The following is a 19,985-nucleotide window of genomic DNA, read 5'->3' as shown; positions in this document are numbered from 1 at the left end:
CCCACATAGCATTCTGTTTTACGCTGAATCGTCATCAAGCCTATTTTGATGCGGGGCTCTTCTTTGGTAATTAGTAATTATCGTGCTTCGAGGGTCGATAAGTTTTTCGGGTCGCGCTTCGATTAGCTCGGGAGTCGGGGAGCATCTTCCCCGCCATTCCGAGGATCACCCACCCGACGAGTCTTGGTGTCCTCCGAGGGGATGGCCGGATCAATGACGAGTGGCTCGTGGAGCGCTCCCGACAGGTTCTTTTCCTCGAATGTCGAGAACAGATTTCATGCATATGGCACGCGCTTGGATAAGGGGAGTTCTCAATTGCTAGAATAATGCGCCAGATTCTCTCGAGGGACGAGCCAGGCGGTAATTAAGGAGTGGAAGGAGCGGAGTACCTAGATACCGACGCGCAAATGCTAAAGTCGAGCATAACGGAAAACATATCTTGAGGGGCCTGTGTGGGCCCATCTTCCGCGCTTCTTCCGTACGCGACTCTGCAGAAGTGCTGTTATCGTTTTCGTGGCTCAGATCCTTTCCGCGCGCCTTCTTTCATCACGTGGAGCCAAGCCGCCCTTTCTCGCCCGGTCCGCTGGGACAAACACGCGGGTCGGAGTCAGAGCCTGAGCGGAAAGCGGCTAGTGACAGGGACCCGCTCTGCTAAGTTCTCGGCAGGACAATCCTCATCCTTCGGCAACGCAAACAAAAATGCGGGAAAAACCCTACACAAAACGAGAGTGAGTGTCCCATCTGCTCATCACTCAACAAGTGAACTGACTGGATAATCTGAGCGAGTGAAGTGTCTCTGCAAGGAGCAGTTTCCACCCGCGGTTTCCCCGGGATGCGGACGATTAGGTTTCGTCGGGAACGGCGTTCGGCTAGATATCGAGCAGTGCAAATTTTACGGAGCCGATGAGAATTCAGGAGATGCGAGTGAATGACGGGAAGTACCCAAAAACCAAGTAAGGCGAGATATTCAGGAATTCGGAGCTCGTGTCCTGACTGCCCGTGGATTGGAGCTGCTCTCCGCGGCTCTGTGGGGAGAAAGCAGTGAATTATTCGTGCGATCGAGTTCTCGATTCGGATTTGTACTCAAAGAAGGGCTCTGTTCTAAAGAAAAAGTCTGGAGAGAACTCGACTCGCACTTCATTATTGGGTCGGACTGAGGAGCCATCAATGTGTCGCGTCTGAAGGACAATCGTACGTTTGGTCTACTGACTGAGCGAGTCGAGGGCCTGGTCGAATGGTGAACACACAAAGACAGCACCAGGGGCACTCGTAGGGTGCCCGACAGTGCCAAGAAGTCTCTCACTCGAAAGGCTGTTGTATCTAATTTCGCTCTGGAGCGTTGTGACGGAACGCTGCCTGGTGTCACTTTTTGTGTCGATCCCTCGGTCTGAGTTAATTCCATGGGGCCATCTTGTGCAAAACTTCTCCGATAGGATTACGTAGACATTGCGAATCTAATTCTCAATCATCTGACCGAAGTGATTACTCTGTGAGAGCACCTGCTGGTTTTCCGAGGAGGCCCTCGGGGATGATCTCGGTCGCGCGATTGCGAAAAACACCACAAATAGCTGTTCACAAATAGCCGCTTCGCCGTGATCCGATATTCGGCGAAAAAATCGGATGTTTCTCGTGACAATCCTGGACTGCTCGGAAAATGTCGCTCTCGAGCAGAATAGCTTCGTCACCCCCGGGGAGCCAGAGAGCTCTTAGGTTGATGATTTTTTTAACAGGCACGCGATGCCAGCGGTTTTCTCTTTCAATTATCAATTATTACTTCCATAAATTGTACTTGTGGAATGACTCGATCTGGATGCCGAGTTTTATCTCGTTTCCGATTAATTGCTTCGTGTCATCAAGAGCAAAAAGTTCCTCCGCAAGCTCATTATCTCGAGATCTACAATAGCTATCTATCGAATTAGATACGGGGAAATCATTGATCGCTCCGAAACCCGAGCCGATCGCGCTTTGTTGACGACGCGTCTAAATTAGCGACAGGGCGAAGATCGCAAGGTACTCGGTCCGGTGAACCTTTGTGTCGGGGTTCTGTTTTTATACACAGTTGCAGCCGAGATATTGCACCACCATCATCATCACCGCCGGTGGGAGAGCATTTAGTGGTTCGAGCTACATCTGTCTTGGATTGCTTTCGATCGCTTTTTCCACCGCCGACTCTACCTCGAATCGAACCGTGGTCTGCCGGCCGGAAACTGAAGGGTTTCTCCAGCTTCGGAAAGTTTACCCACTTGTCCAGAAGAGGCTCAATGTTTACTTCTCCACGCATGAATGGTACGAGAAAATCGCCGAGCCTGTTGCGCTAGCTCCAGTATATCCATCGCTTTCGTACGGTCAGCCGAGGGCTGAACTTAGCCTGAAGCCGAGTTTGATGGGCAGCCCCGCGATTATATGCATAACTTGTCTCTTTTCGGACTAATTTGTTGTGGTGCTGCGGATTACCTGGGTGCGAATAGCGTAATTATTTTCATCCTCGAAGCGGTTCAACCTCTCATCTGCTGCGGCTCATCACAACGAGTTGACGTTTTTGGTACCGAGGAAGGGGGTTTCGATTAGTCGCGTGAGAGCGGCGTTACTGTTTTTATTGACGACCAATTCCGCCAACTCTTCCATCTTACATGGAATCCGTTTTCGAATGAACGCGCTGAAGGAGGAAAAAAACGCACCGCAATGTCGTATTGAATCGAAGCAGTCGGGTGGATGCGACAAACCCATTCCGCGTCCATCTGCCTGTTAACTTATGCGTGCATTCCGTCCGAGCGTCTGGCTATCAACGGCGTGGTCTAGCGGTCGCTTTCCTCGGTCATCGTTTACTTGTATCTTTTTTTTTCCATCGTTCGGTATTTTGCATGAATTGATAAAATATTCAACCTAGTTCCGCAAGTTCCGGAAATTAAACGAATATTCTACTTTCTCTAACGGCGACGAGGAGCAAATGGACGGGTTCTGCGAGACCCCGGCGCCACATCTTACCGTGAGACCGCTTTAGCTACTCTAAAGAATAGCATGAACTTCACCCAGGATTACAAGTTTGTCGATAGAGGAAAAAACCTGAGCTGACAGATGATAGATTGAGCTCGTCGCGATAATGTTCGCGGTGGCGGCCGCCATCCGATCGCGATTCCCCGCAAGGGTTCTTTGCGCACGACGATACTGTCACTCCTAATTATCTAGTCCAAACAGGGTGTTCTCCACCGCCTCATGAAATGATTGGTGAACCCGTCGAGCCAGACCAGCTAAACGGCTACCGACCCATAAATTACGTTGATGAAGGAGCGCAGGATTGAATATCTCCATGAATAAATCGTTCAAAGCGCAATCGGGGGATGGCGACTGTCCTGCCGCGCGGATATCCCCGCTTCCAGCGCCACTCCGGGGTGTAAACGAAATTCATCGAGAGAGTTCATCGGATATATCGATCCGATCAGATCGTTCGGGGGAAGATGATGATTTTCGCTACGGATCCGACCGATTCGAGCTCATTCTGACAAATTATCATTCATTGGTGCTCCAAGCTCCACCACGGACAATGAGTAGTCTCAGGGAAGTGAGCATCACCAGTCTCGAAACCAATTTTTCGTTCTCTTGCTCCATTCAATGCTCATGATTTCAGCGCGAGCGTAAAGCGCATGGAGCCATGCGAGCGGACTTGCCGAAAAAAAAATTGAAGGCCTATTTCTCTAAGTAAGCCTTACGTCCGTTAGTGTCGGAGCCCTTTTTATCGGAAAAGCCGCAAGGTGCTATTCGATTCTAACGCTTCATGACTCTCGCCCGCCGCTGGCAAACAAATCCTTCCCACTACAACAAGACAAATTCACTTGGTCTATCGGACAACGTGATCTTCAGCGATGACGACAGTTAGCGGGCCGGTCGCTCGGCCGTGTTGTCCCGTTTCCTGGCGACGATGCGTGGCCGCGTCACAATCGACCTCTTGACAGTATTAATAATAGTAATGGTAATATCAGACCCGAAGGCGTACTGGAGAGGATAGTATTTGTGAGCAGCATCGAGAACTTGATCAGTGCGACCGGAAACAAGGATTTCGACGTACGTGTTCTTCGGAAGAAAATAACGAACGATTAGAAGTCGTTCACGAACTTCACGCGGCGCGACACAGTCGACCCATCGCGGCGATTCGTGACGGGTCTCGAAACCTTGCCATAGTGATGACGAATCCATGTCCAAACGAATTTTCGGGACCGGCTAATTGGGAATCACACACACAAGCCGAGAGTTTGTGAATACGCCCCTCGCTCTCTCGTTCGAAGAACAAAAGAATACGAACTAAAAATACCGTGTTGACACATTCGACGAATTTCACCCAGCTCTTCGATCGTCCTGCAGATGAACGTTTTCGTGCCGCCATCTAAATTCGCACAGTTTCGGGATGGCCAAACTCTCGGACGGAGAACGGTATCGCACACTTGGCCATTCAGGTCCCAACTAGACTATCTGATCTTCTCCGCGGAGTAATTTAGAAACACGCCTTGGGCTTCGCTTTGTTAACGGCTGCGGACGGCTTCAGCTGGGCGGTAGATGACTCGATGGCTTGTTGTGTAGTCGGTTGTCAAGTGATTTTTTCTTTCTATTTGTTTCTTTCTCTCGGCATAACGATTTCCCGAGAACCGCCCTGTCGCCAAGTGATGAGCAAGAGAAGAATTCGTTCAGGTTCAAATATTTCCATTGCCATCCTGGTAGCATCGCAAGCCAGCTTAACTAGCCAACAGCAGCAGGCATCACGTCTAAACAAGATGGACTCAAAAAGCACTTGTCAGCTTTTTGTCAGCTGTAAGCCGCTGACCTACGAGAGTCTGACTGCCGAAGCGTTTTCTTCCTCTCCTTCCTCTTCTGGAAGAAATACCAAGCAGGCAGCCAGCGGTTGACGCTATGGACGACCGATGGTGGTGACATCGTAAGTTTTGGGGAAATAGACGCGGCGTGAAACACGAAAAAGATTGGAACGGCAAACCATCTTAGCAACCCTTGTTTCCTTCGCTTTCCGTGTTCTTAGCGACAATTAGCGATGCCCGCCTGGTTTCTCGGTGAGCTTTTAGGGAAAAAAAAGTCAAGCTGAGCGACAAGTCGTATTCTTGACAAAAATTCCCCGCCGACGCTTCCATTTCTTTTGCTTCCACTCGACTCTATTGTCAAGAGCGGCTCCCGCAGCCACAACGGTAGCGCTTTTCCAGCTGCTCCGGGTCATTCCTCGTTTTTCCCGTTCTTCATTCGTCCCTGTGTAGCGCTGTTTTCTCCATCACTGTGCATCGCTCTTCTGATTGTTATTTGACCGGCGTTGATTCTGTGGAGTTTAGCAGAGCGCCCTTTATTTCTCACTTGATTCCGCTTCCCATCACCGGTCTGACCTGTCAACGAACACAGACACCGGACATGCTCAGATATCATGGTCAAATTACGAATTTTGTCGTGTCGAAAATTATTATCTAAAATGAAGCAGAGCTGCTCCTGATCCACATACTAGGAGTGGTCGTGATGTGATCAGCGATGAGATTCTTTATTGGATTTCTTCCCGATCGATCCGCGAAGCGATCCAGTCTTCGCCTCTTCATCCCGCGGCAGCGGTGACGAAAGCGCTAACAAGAACGGATTCCGTTGCGGCATGGGTCCCTCGGTATTTTTTCCTCATTCGTTCACAATCATTCGACTTCGATTCATCATATCTGCGTGACAACTGGCACCGACTACAACTTCAATAGAAGCGGTCGTATTGGAAGCAGCGATGCGACGGCACCAAGGACCCGAGTTACAAAACTTCTTCTGACGAAAATTGCTCTGGGGCTCGGCCGGCCACCCCGCGAGCAGCGATGTTCGGAGGGAGGAACTCGAATTGATTGTTCCCACATTGCCTCCCTCATTCCGAGTTCTCATCGAGAATTCTGAGACGGTAATAATTCGGAAGTTCCAGAATTTAACGCATGGAATTCGGAACAAGCAGACCCGGAGCTTGAAGACTCTGAAACGCTCCGGCATTTCTATTTATATCTGGCGGGTCAGCGACGCCCCCGAGGGCTCAAAACGTCAGGGAGCAGCGAGGTTTTTTTTCGAAGAGGTCTTTCCCGCATTACAAGCAATACCGAAAAAAAGAGCGCTGTTTCTTCTCTCCGGACGGCCGTTCCTGCTGGTTCGGGAACGTTTCAGAAATTTAGCTTAGCCGCAGCCGATCCGGAGCGTCTCGACAGAAGCAACTCGACCGTGTAAAACGTGATAGTTCAAAAGCGCGCGTCTCTCCTCTCTTCGGCGTCGCTTCTAGAAGAACACGGAGCATCATCTCTGCTTTCCGCCGCATTATCCGCGTCTTATGATATAATGCGAAAATCAGATTTGTAGCCGTGTAGGGAAACCGAGGGAAATTCCTCAAGAATATATATCGATGCCGGAATCGAATAGCCAAAAAACAAACACAAATCAGCTGGAGACATCGGCTCAACGGAGATCTTGAGTGAGGTCCGCCTCGATCCAGGAAGTGGGCTATACGGGCACCATGCGAGCCTTCCGTTACCTGACCGTTTCTACCAGTGTTCTTTGTGCTATCGAATATCACGTACGCGTCGTCGTGGTCGTTGGACCCATATCGTCCATAGTTTGACTTCACGCCCGGCTGAGTGCCGAAGCGTTCGGGGTTTACTCTGGTTTTATTAAAATCACAAATCCGAAAAACCGATTGTGATCTCTCCGCGCGTCGAGCTGGGTCAAAGCGGGGAAAAAGCCTGATTGACCTCTTAGTCCGTTTAGAACATTCGTCTCATGAGCACAAGTTGTTTAATCTGCTTTTCCCGCGAAAGCCTTCCGCACTTGTCTTGCCACCGGCTATTAATACTGAAGACCAGCGCGGATCACTGGATAAAGTGCTGAACTCTGATCAAGCACCAAATGACTAGCTCGAACACCGTAAAGTGGATAAACGGATAGATGGGTACGTGGAAGAATGGACAAACGGAAGAACGACCGATAGAGCGGCGGAACGGACGAACGGCGAGATTGAAACGAACCGAACACGCTAGGAGCAAGCACGCACCCTAGTGCCGGCGTTCCGTGCATGCATTCTGTAATTGCATGCGAAAGTAGATGGGAGCAGGATAAGGTGCATACGGTGCAGGCTGCCCGTGCGATTAGAGGTCCGCTCGGGCAGCCTGCTCGTGAGCAGCTCGAGTCCCATGAGTGGTTCCGCTGGCCCACGCTGATAGCACCGTGGCCACATGGCTAATCATCTATGCATCGCGCCCTGAATCGAGCTCGGAAGCCGAAAAGCAGATCGGCCCCGTCGAGAGGGACTCCTCCTCCGAATTATCCGAGCTCGAGGAAACTCGACGCGAATCCGATGGAATCCAAGCTTCCGGGCTTCTCTCGGTCCTTGGGATTCCACGAAAGGGAACCCCCGCCGAATCGTGCCTTAGATACCTCGTCAGCTGAGGAGGGGACGACGCCGGTGTCATCGTCGTCAAACGGAGAATCCCCGCTAAATAATCCGGTCTGCAGACACTCTGAGATTCGGCCCGCAAGGGAAAATTCAGCGGGCAGAGGGGGCTCCGAGTGGGGAGTGAGCGTGCGCCTGAGAATAGGGAGCGTCGGTGAAGTCATGTCTCTGTAACAATCAGTGCCTTTCGGCGAGTCGACTGTGCACGCTTCGCTGTTCCGTAGCTAACCCAGAATCAGCCACCCGTGGAGTACGGAGCGGACCGAGTCTTCTTCGGCTTTTGTGTGTTTGGATTCTCGTCTGTCTTCGCGGGTTTTTTTCTGTAAATATCAAGGTCCATATTCAGACATGCTTCTCACGGTCGAATGTCCGGGTTATTGTACCGTTGCGAACACCGACAGTGTGGAAAGTGAAGGGTTCTGCTATTCGGAACCGAGAAGAAATCATCTACGGCCGGAGTTGATATTCGGGGATAGAATCTATGAGATGAGATTACCGGACCGCGAATCCATGGCCATGGAGCTCCTCTCGACTTCTCTCGTGGATCAGGAGGCCGGGAGAGTTATCATTGGCCTAATCGATGGAGATTCAAAACAAACGCCGCCATCTGTTTTCAGGAAGGGACTGACGGACAGCCGACCTGATTTCGTTTCAATTTTCTTCCAGGAGCCTAGCGATGGGCTTTGCGAACGACTTGCAAGGGTTCCAAAGCCACGATGCGCTGCTCAACGTACAGGACGCCGAAATCGAGCTCTTAGAGCATATTAGACGATGTGTCCAAATCAAAGTCAAAGCCGATCGAGAGTACTCCCTCGCCATGACCTCGATGTTCGCACAGGCGGGAAGACTCGAGAGCAGCACAGAGGAACTTCGAGGGAGTTTGATCAAACAAGTGCGATACAGGAAACTCTGCTGAGCGTGTCTTATATTCTTCTGAGGATCAACGTGGAGCTTGCGGAACTAAAACCATTCAAACTCTCTTTCGAATCGACTTCACAGGCATGGGATACCGTCGTAGAAACCACAGAGACCATCGGTAGGGTAGTAAGACAGAACGCAGATTTCCTCGCAACAAACACACTCGAAAGCATCACAAATTTGATACTCGAGAAAAAAGCCCTTCGGAAAGTCTACACGGAGGAACACCATCGGATACACGATGAGCTGACGAGGGTAAACGTCTGCGAATTGATATTTGCTTGGAGTTGTCCGGGACCTATACGCATGGTGCATCATTTAGTCAAGTCTGAACAATACGGTCGAGGTGACTCGGAACCGGGGTCCACCCGGTAGTATGACGTCATCATTGATCATGGATTCGTTGCAGCTCCGAGAAGACGTATTCCGAATCAAAGCCGAGTACGAGAGGTGTGTCGAGGCAGCCAACGAGTCTCGAGTCAAGTATGAAGAAGCTCTATCTAAAAACGAGTCAGCAGCCGCGAAACCTCGCAAGTTGGATGACCTCAAGGACCGTTTCTTCAAGAACTCCAGGAGGCTTCATCAGGTCAGTGGAACCCGCAGGAGAATTTTCGATCGCAACGCATATCGACTCCGAGGACCCACCGCAGCGATCCGCTTTTATCCCCCTACGGGGAGTAATATTTGTTCCTATGAATGCGAGGTGTTATCGTTCAGCGAGTGTCTACTCCAATTCCCATGATTTCCCGCGCGGAATCCGATTCGAGTTGGCTGCCGTCGCGTAATTCTCGTTTGGTCGAATACTTATCATTCGAAATTCAGGAAGTTGGAATGCCTCTAGATAATTCCTCGCCCGACGTTGACCTTTGAGGCTCGAGGTCCGACCTTCACACAACGTAATTCGCGAGACCAACGCTGAGTGCCGCCTCCGCTAAAATTCACAGCAGAAGCCATCGGGTTGCAGGTGCACAACGAATATGTATTAATGCTGAACGAAGCGATGCAGTATGAGAAACATTTGCGGACCATCTTGTTACCGGATCTACTGGAGTGTCAGGAATCGGCACTCCGAGAAGCGCTCGAGACCTGGTAAGATTATTGAGCGCTGCTGATTTTAAGAACAACGTTCTGAGACAAGCATCGAGTACTCTAAAATCTCGGAGATGAGCAAATATTCGTACGCGAATATTCCCAAAAGTGCTCTTGAATGTCTCATCGAATCGAACACCGTCTGATGAAAACCTTCAACCCAAAATCGGTTCCAGGCAGGGAGTTATGCGGGAAGTTGTCGAGCGAATAGATTTCTGCGCAGAGGGATTCCAAGCAACGCACGGCAAACTCAGCTACGCGTTATCAATCATTGATCCCGATAAGGAGTACAAAGCGTTCTTGGATGAGCACCGCTCGAATCCCCCACAATGGATGGATTTCGCGATTCCTTCACCGTTGCAAAACACTCAGTTGGGAAAGTACGAAGGAACCCTGCGTCCCGACCGAATAGCGGTCGATGATCTCACCATTCATGACGTGCGCAACAGGTAATCTCGAACTCATTCCTCGCATCCGAACAAACGCGAAATCCGATGGGAGAGGGTCACAAAGCAGCGCTGAGGGAACACTTATCAATGTCGCGTTCGGATCGTCCTGAATCTTTCTCCCTTTTATAGAGTTTCCGAAATCGAGAAGCGGATGGTGACGGCGCGCGACGAGGTTCAGGAAAAAGAGAACCTACTCCGACAGATCGAGAATCAGAGAAACTCGATTCCCGACTATTCATCTCATGGCACCGAAACAAATTAGTGCGTATAGAACACTGCCACAGATTAGTGTCACAGATTCAAGGGACCGTTAATATTCGGAATTCGTATTTTTCCGCTTTTTTTCACTCTGCCTTTCCGATTGCAGCGAGCTCGCGAAGCGACGGGCGGTTGACCATGTGAAGCGGGACCGAGACGAGATGAAATGCCTTTACGATCGTCTTTCCTATCAGCTCGCCCTTCTCGTGGGGGCTCTATCCGAAGTGGATCCGAACAATGCTCCGCGAGCTTTGAACATCGCGGAGGCCCCCAGTCCCTCCGCCGTTTCCTCGACATCACAGGAATCCCTCAACCTGTCCCCAGGACGATTTTCGGCCCGCGGAATCGTGGAGAGATTCAGTCGACCGTTCCAGAAAAAGGAGGTATGTCCTCACGCTTAATTTCGGCTCCGAGAGAAATTCTCCGAACATCAGCTCGACAGTTTTCCGAGTCCGGACAAAGACAACTTATCGTTAGTGAGACCTAGGGACGAGTTATACGAAGACTTTGAGGTCTTCCGTATGACCGCAGACTCCGTATTCTTGGACATCCTTCGAGAGCAGCTACATATGATTTATTAACGCGCGGAGGGTATTATTGCCGCCATTTGTGTCTACCGGTCTAACAGCACGTCAAAATAACCCCCAGGCACAGAAGGAGATTCGAATTTTAGGAATCAATAATCGCTCTAGTCCAATCTCCCCTAACGACACCGACGCGGAGGATTTAACTAGCAGTTACAAGGTATCCATCCATTTTGGCTCTCATTTATGCTGATTAGGGGAATAGATCGTACTTCATGAATGACACAGCGGAGCCGGAGTCGTGATGATTCTGGCTCCGGATGTTGATCGGAAAAAATTTCGTCCACGTCGCATTATGGTCATGGCTCTCGTCATGGCCCTCGCATCGAATAACATCCGCATAGAAACCCCGAATGGGGCTCGATGGAATTATCGGAATTTGAAAACATTCTCCCCAGATGACTGTGAATCCTAATATCGCTCTCCAAGACGAGGAGTGGTTTCATGGGGTTCTGCCGCGAGAGGAAGTTGTGCGGCTCCTCGTCAACGAGGGAGACTATCTCGTGCGAGAGACAACCCGCAATGAAGAAAGACAGATTGTCTTGTCGGTCAAGTGGAATGGACACAAACACTTCATCATCCAACAGACTCCCGAGGTACGGAAAGGATTTCTTTGTCGCCCTTTATCGCCAATCTATCGAGTCGTTCACTTGATGCGGATTGAATCATGGAGCCGAACCCCTCGTGTTTGGTTGCAGCACAAGTTTCGCTTCGAGGGATCGGCGTTCGATACCATACAGGAACTCATAGTCTACCAACATCATTCAGAGCTGCCCGTCACAATCAAATCCGGGGCCATTTTGTATAATCCAATATTCAGGGAGAGATGGGAGCTGAATAATGATGACGTCCAACTCATCGAGAAAATTGGCCGAGTGAGTCCAGCGAACCTGCGTCGAGAATCCGTGTCTACAGTCTACAGCCCGTTTGTGTTTCGAATGTTGAGCTCGGATCTTGAATTCCTTCCCAACAGAATATTCCCTTATCCGCAGGGTAACTTCGGAGATGTATATCGGGCGATATTGCATCCAAAGAGAATGAACGTCGCGGTCAAAACGTGCCGAGTCAATCTCCCAGAGGAGCAGAAGAAGAAGTTTCTGAGCGAAGGTCGCATTTTGAAACAATACGATCATCCGAATATTGTCCGCCTAGTCGGCATTTGTGTACAAAAACAACCGATAATGATCGTGATGGAACTCGTCCCAGGTCAGCAGAGTGATCCGGCTTGCAAGGGTCAGAGAATCGATATCGGATCAGGAATTCATCGAAGTTCTATCCGCAGGAGGTTCATTGCTGAACTACCTGCGACGGGACGGTCAGCGACTGCCTACGCGGACCCTCGTCAGTATGTGTTTGGACTGCGCCGCCGGTATGGCATACCTCGAATCAAAAGGATGCATACACAGAGATCTCGCCGCGAGGAATTGTCTCGTCGGACTTAATGACGAAGTCAAGATCTCAGATTTCGGCATGAGTCGAGAAGAACAGGAATACGTAGTGTCGGACGGGATGAAGCAGGTAAACGGCAGTCCATGATTTTTTTCCGTTTTGACACTCGATAATCATACCAATCATGACTGACCGGCAGATTCGATTCCGGAAGATTAAAAACTCCTCGATTCTTCAGATACCAATTAAATGGACAGCTCCGGAGGCTCTCCACTACGGGAAGTATACTTCAATGTGCGACGTGTGGAGTTTCGGCGTGCTCATTTGGGAGATTTTCTCGCTCGGCCAAGCACCATACGCGGGCTTATCGAATACGAAAGCTCGGGAGAAAATTGATCAAGGGTACAGGCTTCCCGCGCCCGAACGAATACCATCTCCAGTAAGTTCGAACCACGAGCGATGTCGGTCGCTCATGATCGCTCGTCCCGTCGCCTCAAACCGATGCTATGTGATTGAGCGAAAATCAAACATCGATCTGATCATTGCTCTCTGTCCCGACTTCAGGTATATCAACTCACATTGAGATGTTGGGAATACACTCCGGAACGACGACCACACTTCGACGAGATCCATAAACTCTTGTTGAATGTATTCAAGCATTTATGAATTAAAAACCAAAACATAGTTTATCTACGCCGGGATAACACAACCAAAGTCGGGTATTTATTCTTAACATCAATGTTGATCGCTGACGCGAACAGACTCAACGATGCCTGTACATGTTTTGGGAATTCTACACGAGGAATCGTTTGCTTCCTTCTTCTATACAAATCGAATAGAAACATCAGTTGGGATTCCAACACTGAGCGGGCTGGCACCGAGAGAGGGGGGCTCCTCCTCCCCAACGGTACTACTCGGTAGAGACTGTACCGATCCATCTCAGTAAACGATGAAATCATCGGCTTCTTAAGCCAGACTCAAAAAATCTGTTGAGTTAGCATCCTCCTCCATGACTTCTTCCTCGACCAGTCTCACAGCGTCTTCGATGTGATCCTGGTGAAGCTCATCGATTGTGAGAAGTTTCAAATCTCGGAGTACTTTCGCGCTCTTCCCAAAAGCCGCCTGGAGCTGGTCATCACAGTCTTCGGAGTTCGCTTTCATTGCTTCATCCAAATCCTGCATGAACGAAGATGTCCCGTAAACTCGATAGTAATCAATGCACGCAGCCAGAACATCTCGATCGGTGGAGTTTACGAGGAAGTGCGCGACCATGAGCTGGTTGATCAGCTTGTCGAGCGAGTCGATGATGTCTTCCCCTAACACTTCCAGTTCTCGTATCAATACGAGAACATTGATCAATGTTACGGTGGTCATCCCAACGGTGTTCCCGCAGTCCTCCCACGCCTGCAGAACAGCCCAGAGCAGGTCGATAATACGTTGTCGTACCTTGTCATTCACGAGGAGCATGTGTCGCATAGAAACATACATCAAATGCAGCGGTCTATTTACGCTTTTCAGCTGGAGACTGGTTTTGTGGAGCATCTGGAAATATTGCATCTTGGGCTGTAGAATGTGAACGCCCGCGGAGCGCGGTCGCTGGTTCTCGTCGAGGTCCAGATAGACACTCATGCAGAACTCCGAGATCAGATTCACGAGTTGAATGTGGATAGCGGCGGCGATATTATTGTCAGGCTCCCGGAGGAGGTTCGCCCACGCCTCGTCGAGCTTCCAGAATAGGTGTCCGACGACGAAAAGCATATCGTCGGGGGTCAAGTTCCCTTCGTTCCAGAAGTCCAAGATTATTTTCAGGTGGTCCCCTCGCAATTTATCTTGATCAAGGACGAGCCGAAGCGCGAGACGACTTTGCTGGTGGGTTGTACGCAGAATTTGTTCCAGAGTTGAGAGAGAGAGCGATCCAATACCTTCGAGATACGCTGGTAGCATGAGCGAATGGAGACTCTCGAGGAGAGAAACCTCGTCGGAACACATCGTGGGATACTGAAGGATTATTTTAGAGATGAATGCCGGCATTTTCAGGAGCATCTGATTCAGATGGAAATCGCCAACTATATCATCGCAGGCTTTCAGATAGAAACTATAGAACGGCCTCCGTTGTTGAGCCTTTTTCGTGAAGAACAGAGAGTTCACGTACTGCAGGACTTGTGGCGTGTCGTTCATGGCTCGCGCGGCCACATCCAGCAGCAGTTTGGTATCGCTCGGAATGGGGCTCCCTCTCAACTCGAAAAAGAGAGTTTTGTTCAAGGCAAGATTCTTCCCCCCGTGAATCGTAATGAGGAATTTTGCGATCCGGAGATTCACGGTTGAGCAAGCGTTGTTTTCGAACACCAAGGGGAATCTGCTCTTGAAAAAATTCAAAGCTTGATCTGGGAGTGCTTTGAAATCGGTATCTTGAGAAAGATCAGCCCATTCCGTGACGGTCAGCAAGAGTAGTGACACTTTCGCGAAGGCGTCGTGCTTGATTTGTTCGTTGCCTGATGTGACCTCGAAGTTCTCGACACCCGACCACATCTCGAGGAGGACCGGTAGGAATTCATTCGCGACCGCGTTTCCCTTGAGCTGCATGGCGGGTCCGGTAGATCTGACTCTGTTCGTAACCCATCGAATCCGCGGATAAACCGACACAAGACCCTGCACAGAGAAAATATGATGAATTTCGGTTTCCCAAAGGAATGATCCAGAGCCATTGATGGAGGATTCTTCTTCGATAATATTAGGAGGAGTAGAGCGTAACTTTTACTCACCTTGCAAGTCTTCCTCCGCGATTTTCCTTCACCGTGCGAGGTTCTCATCAAAAACTGAATCGTTTTCGAAAGGCAGTCGCAAACATCGCTCCACAGCTTGATATGGTTCCTGCTGCACTTGAGCTCCATGTTCAGCTTGCGACCCGAGAGATCTTCTTTTGTCGAGGAGACGAGATCCATGATATTCTCCAAAACAGAATAGTTTTTCGAAAGCTCGAAGGGTATGTGTCTGAAGAGCATACCGAAATAGTTCAGACCGTCGACCTTGACCGCCCAGTCCAAACTGGTCAAACAACTCTGGAGGCCGAGGACAAGTTGGTCTGCGAGACCTCCTCGCTGCTCGGAGGAGAAAGTCTCGAGAATTTTATTCACGATGGTCGCGGCTCCCATGCGGATCTGGATCTCGATGTTGGAAGTCAGGTTGCCTAGACGTTTCAGCACTGCCTGGCGTTTGTCGGAAGTCAGCTGAGACACAATTCGATTCAAAGTCTGGAGACCTGGAAGCGACACCCAATTACTTGGAGAGCAATCATATGGCAAAGTTCTCATGGTCGGCTCGAATTCGCTAATTTCCGAGCTTGGAGTAGAACGTGAAGTCCCACGGAAGACGCATGTCGAGAATGAGTGAATATGAATTCCCTCACCGTCCACGATGAGACCGGTATTGGAGCTGTTGATTTTGTGCACCGAAGACTGGAACTGCTCCTTGATGTCCTTCGGCCCAGCTTTCAATTGGACTCGGATGGCGATTTTTTTACTCTTGAAACTGGTATCGGTGAAATTCTCGCCACGATTCACGGTGCGCCCGATCTTCAATTTCACTTTTTGAAAGTCTTTTTTCTGAGACTTGTTCCCCCCCATCTCGACTCGCGGTAAGAGAGATTTGGTGTCTATGAGTTTTATGAGCGACACAAGTCAAGCTCCAAGGAGGAACTTCTTCTTCACGACACTTGGAAGTAAATCATCCACAAAAATTCCGGAAAATCGTGCTTTCGATCGAACACATGAACCGCAGCGGTTTCCAATGTTATGGCGGTCCTCTCCCTCTGCCTCTTTTGGGAGAGGGCCATTGAGAGCGATGGCGCCAGATTTGCAGGCAGGGAGCCTCATCCTGACCCCTTCCCCTCGCGAGATTACGTCATGTCGCTGAAAACCACCGGGAATGGATCTCGCGAGGACCCCACGGATATACTGGAGCCAGCTATAGCTAGCAAACCCCGATAAGAATACTGGCTCAATCAACGCGCCGCGTTTCTCTCAAGTGAAGAGCGGGCGGATGAGATGGTAAGAAGATTTTGAGACATAGGAGGGATTCCCTGTCTCAAACTCCCGGATTCATGCGCGGACGTGATCTCATACGATGCGTGGTACCTAGTTCCTCGATCAGTCCGTTTGGAATCTTGTGTTATCAGTCAACATAGAGGCGGATTTATTTCGTCGATTTGACGATTGACCTTCATTCAACTCTAGTGTGACACACTGATGGCTTGGATGAATTTGCGAATCCGTTTACTGCGAGGTGTTCTCGGCGTTCTCGGGGAGGTGGGAGCCGCGTCTGTTCCTCTTTTTAGCGGATCGGAGGCGGCTCAGCGCATTAGTCACGATACAGAGGTCTCCTTTCAGTTCAGAGACGAGTCCGGCTATGCGCTGCGTGTTCGAAAGAACCTCAACACTCTGAGTATACGGGTTATAACGGAGTCCGAAGGGCCGTTTAATCGTCTTGGCGAACTCTCTGGAAGGAGACGGTCACTTTCAAGCATTTACGGCGGTCAAGGTACCGATTGAAATCGAGAGAAAGACGGTCAATTGGATCGACCTCATCTGATGCTTGGCTTCGTTGAAACTGTCTGTGTAGAAATACATCTTCTGGAATGTTGTGATCTGAGGCTCAGCCTCACAGGTAACGTTCGGGTCGAAAGGTAGAATATTCGCTTCGGATGTTAGAACCTGCAGCAGGGAAGGGATATTATCGGAGAAGAATCGGGGAGGGGGGCTCGTCGCCGGGAAATTCATCCGCAGGTACAGGTGTATACCCCGTCCTCTCAGCCAAGTTATTCTCAAGTAATCTGAACTTCGGATTCTCATGAGCTGTGCGGAGACGACGCTTACGTATTCGAGCTCAGATGCTGATGATAGGAGACCAGCCCCGTAGACTTTCATTTCGTCATTTTGCTGGCAGAGACCGAATTCAACGGTGAAGAAATAGCACGTTGCCAGCTTATCCACCTGTCGTGATCGAATCGAATTCCGGTTCAAGCTTCAGGCTGGGACGCCTTCACTGACCCAAGACCTTTTTTCTTACAATATATTCCTCGACTGGAGCTCACCTCGGCGTCCGAAGCTCCCAAAGAGGCCAAGCCGAGCTCTTGGGAGAACTGGGCGAAAGCGGCATCGGCTAACAAGGGACAATGTCCTAGCAACTCATGACAGCAATCGCTGAGGATAGAAGCGAATTAGTCGCAGTCTATCGGGCTGATTGACATGCCCACTCAACAGCGATATACTCACGGCTCAGGGGTATAAAAAGGATCCGAGCTGTGACGGATATATTGAGTGCAATGGAAAACGCGGAATGCCAAGCCAGAGAGGAAATCTCGAGCAGACAGATACCCAGCCACGGGGCGTAGAGTGAAACCTGTTCGGTCTGAGGGGGGAGCGAATTTTGGGATTCTTAGCGGCGGAATATCATCACCCCGAAAATTTTGTGACTCTAGGGTGAATTTCCGCAGACGGCTGCCGAATATCGTCTCACCTTTCAAGAAATTGCTGACGTCCTCGAGTTGAGGTATGTCGTCCTCTCTGTACCATTTATATTTGCGGAGCAAATTGAAGTTTTCCAGGAACTCATGGCAGGCGTGAGTTTCATACAAAGAGCTCAGCTTGCGGAATATGCACTTCCAGGTAGTTTTCTCCTCCTCCGTATAGTCCACTCGCGGTATCGGAAAGCCACTAGAAAAAAATCCCGCAAGCCTCCGTTGTGTTCCATTGAAGAGAAAGGGGATCCGGAGGTCGTCCATGGGCACATAGGGATGTAATTCCCGAGGATCTCACCTCCTGTAATTCATCGCCAGATCACAGTAGAACATTCTCCTCTTGCGGTAAACCTGGTCTTTGAAACCAGGATGCTCTGCGTCGAGCTCCCTCCCGTACATCAGGACTCGGTTAGCGGTTTTATCCAGGTCGGAGATTCGCCTCGGGAACCACGGCATTCCTTCGAATAGCTCTGGACCGGCTTCTTCGGATGGATCATCCTCCGTCGGTAGCAATGTGGGCGTTTCCTGAGTTCGAGAAGTCGTTCAGCGGTAACCATGCGTCAGAATTCCCGCCATCGAGATCAACCCTCTGGAGGCCACGGTGAGGAATCATTTTCCAGAGGACAGGAAACCAAGAGAATTCAGTACCCACCCCGCCATTGTCGAAAATAGAGTCGTTCTCATGGAAGTGCTTCAGGTCGACACAATCGACTTCATGCTCCAAGCCGTGCACCAATTGTCCCATCGTGCCGGAGTCGCAGTCGACTGAGACGAAAATTTCGTACTGCTGAGGATTCCGCTTACTTTTCCTTGATTCGATGTGATGCACATGAACGTTTTTCTCCTGGAAGTTCACGATTTACGTTGATGAGTCACGAAGCCTCCACACACATTCATATCCTTCGGACAGGCAGCCAAACGGCGGTGTCGAAGGGGGGAGGGAGCGGTTTGTAAACGAAGTCGTAGAAAGAAGCCAACCTTGAAAACTCGCAGTGCCCGAACGAGACCTCCAACCTGATTCCTGAGCGAGAACACGACGGCTTTCGCCGATGGATTCCCATTGGAGTTCACAGCTCGATCTGAGAGCACTGATTCACCTGCGGTGTCGACGGCACCGACTCGCTTGGTCTGATGGATACGTTCATCACAGAAAACGTCGTTGCAGAGCTCATCGTCGTTCTCGCTCGGAGCTCCGTCAGGGCACGAACAGCATTTCACATCCACGGACTCGGGTGACTCCTTGACTTCGGGAAGCTTGTTGACTCCTGGTGAATGACACAACGTCGGACAATATCCTCAATACCTTCCGTACTTTCACTCTCGTGGCAGGTCGAACTCAGGATTTTTCCTCCGTTCTCGCACATGGCCACCCTGGTGGAAGGCACACTGGCGTGGCGTCTCCGTCTGGATGGGATCAGGTACTGAGTCGAATCAAGATCAAGCAACCCACCGTTAGAGGTTTCGTTGGACGGGGAGCTGCTTTCCTCCGAACTCGCTTCCTCCTTGTCCGAGTCATGGATAATGATCTTACTCTGTAAATTCAAACCTCTCACCATGCTTACAGGGCTGGACGAATTTGCAAGTCAAATGACGTATGTCGGACGAAAACAGCAGCAGCAGCAGCGCTGTCGGGCATTCTGATCGCTGTCTGAACCAAAATAAATCCGCAGCTCTCGTTTCTGGCGTCCGTTCCTCCGAGCAGGGTAATACTCTTCTCGCAAAGACCCGTCTGAGAACTTGCTCACGCATCGCTCAGAACGCATCCGGGTGGAAAATATTGTCCGCCAGCTGTCGAAATACGAACCTTGATCTCTTCGAAGAAGCTGTCTGGGAAATCCGCCAACGAGGCCATGGCAGGTGTAGAACAGCATCTTCTTCGCTGGAATTGGAAGCGTCGTCTGATGGCGGCGTTCGAATTGCCCGAAGACAGCATCTCAACTCCACTTCCTTTATCCACACTCCTAATGGTGTAATCCGGGCACGGTCAACTTCGGCCAACTTCAGCGCATCGCCGAAGATGATGCGGACTGAAGACACTTCACGAGGAAGCGCGCTCTTCATAAGGCCACAAGTGCGCTCCATCTGCGCCTGCGCACATCGGGCCTCATCGTATCCAACACTGAGGGAAGGAAGGCTCGACGTAAGCCACCGGCATACGGGCGGTCTCTGTGGAGGAGTGGTCGCAGATAACGACGTTGCCAGGATGCCGCAAAAGTTAGAATGTGATTCCCAGCAATAAAGCCAATATCTTGCGCCTCTTTCCCTCCGGGATACCGTCATGAAGTCAGTTTCTGGGAGCCTGAATCCCTGCCAGGCCGGCTGCTTTTTGCCATCGTCGG

General features: G+C 50.3%; 3 protein-coding genes across 3 annotated transcripts; 1 reads left to right on the top strand and 2 right to left on the bottom strand.

Annotated features, from left to right (window-relative positions):
* Positions 1-8,120: 8,120 nt before the first annotated feature.
* On the top strand, positions 8,121-12,797 carry LOC100897206 (tyrosine-protein kinase Fer). Its single transcript, XM_003745884.1, has 12 exons — positions 8,121-8,336; positions 8,444-8,617; positions 8,772-8,948; positions 9,327-9,451; positions 9,628-9,900; positions 10,268-10,442; positions 11,141-11,338; positions 11,441-11,617; positions 11,735-11,948; positions 12,025-12,260; positions 12,370-12,570; positions 12,696-12,797. The coding sequence occupies exons 1-12, from the start codon at positions 8,121-8,123 to the stop codon at positions 12,795-12,797; spliced, it is 2,268 nt and encodes a 755-aa protein (XP_003745932.1).
* A 22-nt stretch (positions 12,798-12,819) lies between these two features.
* Positions 12,820-15,916, bottom strand: LOC114828355 (uncharacterized). Its single transcript, XM_029112181.1, has 3 exons — positions 15,538-15,916; positions 14,894-15,390; positions 12,820-14,780 (listed from the first exon to the last, which is right to left on the bottom strand). The coding sequence occupies exons 1-3, from the start codon at positions 15,752-15,754 to the stop codon at positions 13,098-13,100; spliced, it is 2,397 nt and encodes a 798-aa protein (XP_028968014.1). The 5' UTR covers positions 15,755-15,916; the 3' UTR covers positions 12,820-13,097.
* A 486-nt stretch (positions 15,917-16,402) lies between these two features.
* Positions 16,403-18,681, bottom strand: LOC100909170 (tryptophan 5-hydroxylase 1). The gene is made up of 9 exons (XM_029112180.1): positions 18,625-18,681; positions 18,299-18,490; positions 17,945-18,171; positions 17,646-17,842; positions 17,402-17,537; positions 17,221-17,329; positions 17,003-17,119; positions 16,710-16,840; positions 16,403-16,625 (listed from the first exon to the last, which is right to left on the bottom strand). The coding sequence occupies exons 2-9, from the start codon at positions 18,389-18,391 to the stop codon at positions 16,403-16,405; spliced, it is 1,233 nt and encodes a 410-aa protein (XP_028968013.1). The 5' UTR covers positions 18,392-18,490; positions 18,625-18,681.
* Positions 18,682-19,985: the final 1,304 nt, after the last annotated feature.

This window comes from Galendromus occidentalis, unplaced genomic scaffold (genome assembly GCF_000255335.2).
Source record: "Galendromus occidentalis unplaced genomic scaffold, Mocc_1.1 scf7180000077485, whole genome shotgun sequence".
Taxonomy (NCBI): domain Eukaryota; kingdom Metazoa; phylum Arthropoda; class Arachnida; order Mesostigmata; family Phytoseiidae; genus Galendromus; species Galendromus occidentalis.
This window is presented reverse-complemented; position numbering and strand designations above follow the sequence as displayed.

What these genes read in the sequence shown, in the direction of transcription:
- LOC100897206 (XM_003745884.1), top strand. Translation starts at nt 8,121, where the DNA reads ATGGGCTTTGCGAACGACTTGCAAGGGTTCCAAAGCCACGATGCGCTG. An exon ending in TCATCGAGAAAATTGGCCGA is followed by an intron (nt 11,618 to 11,734) that starts GTGAGTCCAGCG and finishes CCTTATCCGCAG; the next exon opens with GGTAACTTCGGAGATGTATA. An exon ending in CCGAACGAATACCATCTCCA is followed by an intron (nt 12,571 to 12,695) that starts GTAAGTTCGAAC and finishes TCCCGACTTCAG; the next exon opens with GTATATCAACTCACATTGAG.
- LOC100909170 (XM_029112180.1), bottom strand. Translation starts at nt 18,391, where the DNA reads ATGGGACAATTGGTGCACGGCTTGGAGCATGAAGTCGATTGTGTCGAC. An exon ending in CTGGCGATGAATTACAGGAG is followed by an intron (nt 17,843 to 17,944) that starts GTGAGATCCTCG and finishes ATTTTTTTCTAG; the next exon opens with TGGCTTTCCGATACCGCGAG. An exon ending in CAGCATCTGAGCTCGAATAC is followed by an intron (nt 16,841 to 17,002) that starts GTAAGCGTCGTC and finishes TCCCTGCTGCAG; the next exon opens with GTTCTAACATCCGAAGCGAA.
- LOC114828355 (XM_029112181.1), bottom strand. Translation starts at nt 15,754, where the DNA reads ATGGGGGGGAACAAGTCTCAGAAAAAAGACTTTCAAAAAGTGAAATTG. An exon ending in TACCGGTCTCATCGTGGACG is followed by an intron (nt 15,391 to 15,537) that starts GTGAGGGAATTC and finishes TGTCGCTTCCAG; the next exon opens with GTCTCCAGACTTTGAATCGA. An exon ending in CGCGGAGGAAGACTTGCAAG is followed by an intron (nt 14,781 to 14,893) that starts GTGAGTAAAAGT and finishes TTCTCTGTGCAG; the next exon opens with GGTCTTGTGTCGGTTTATCC.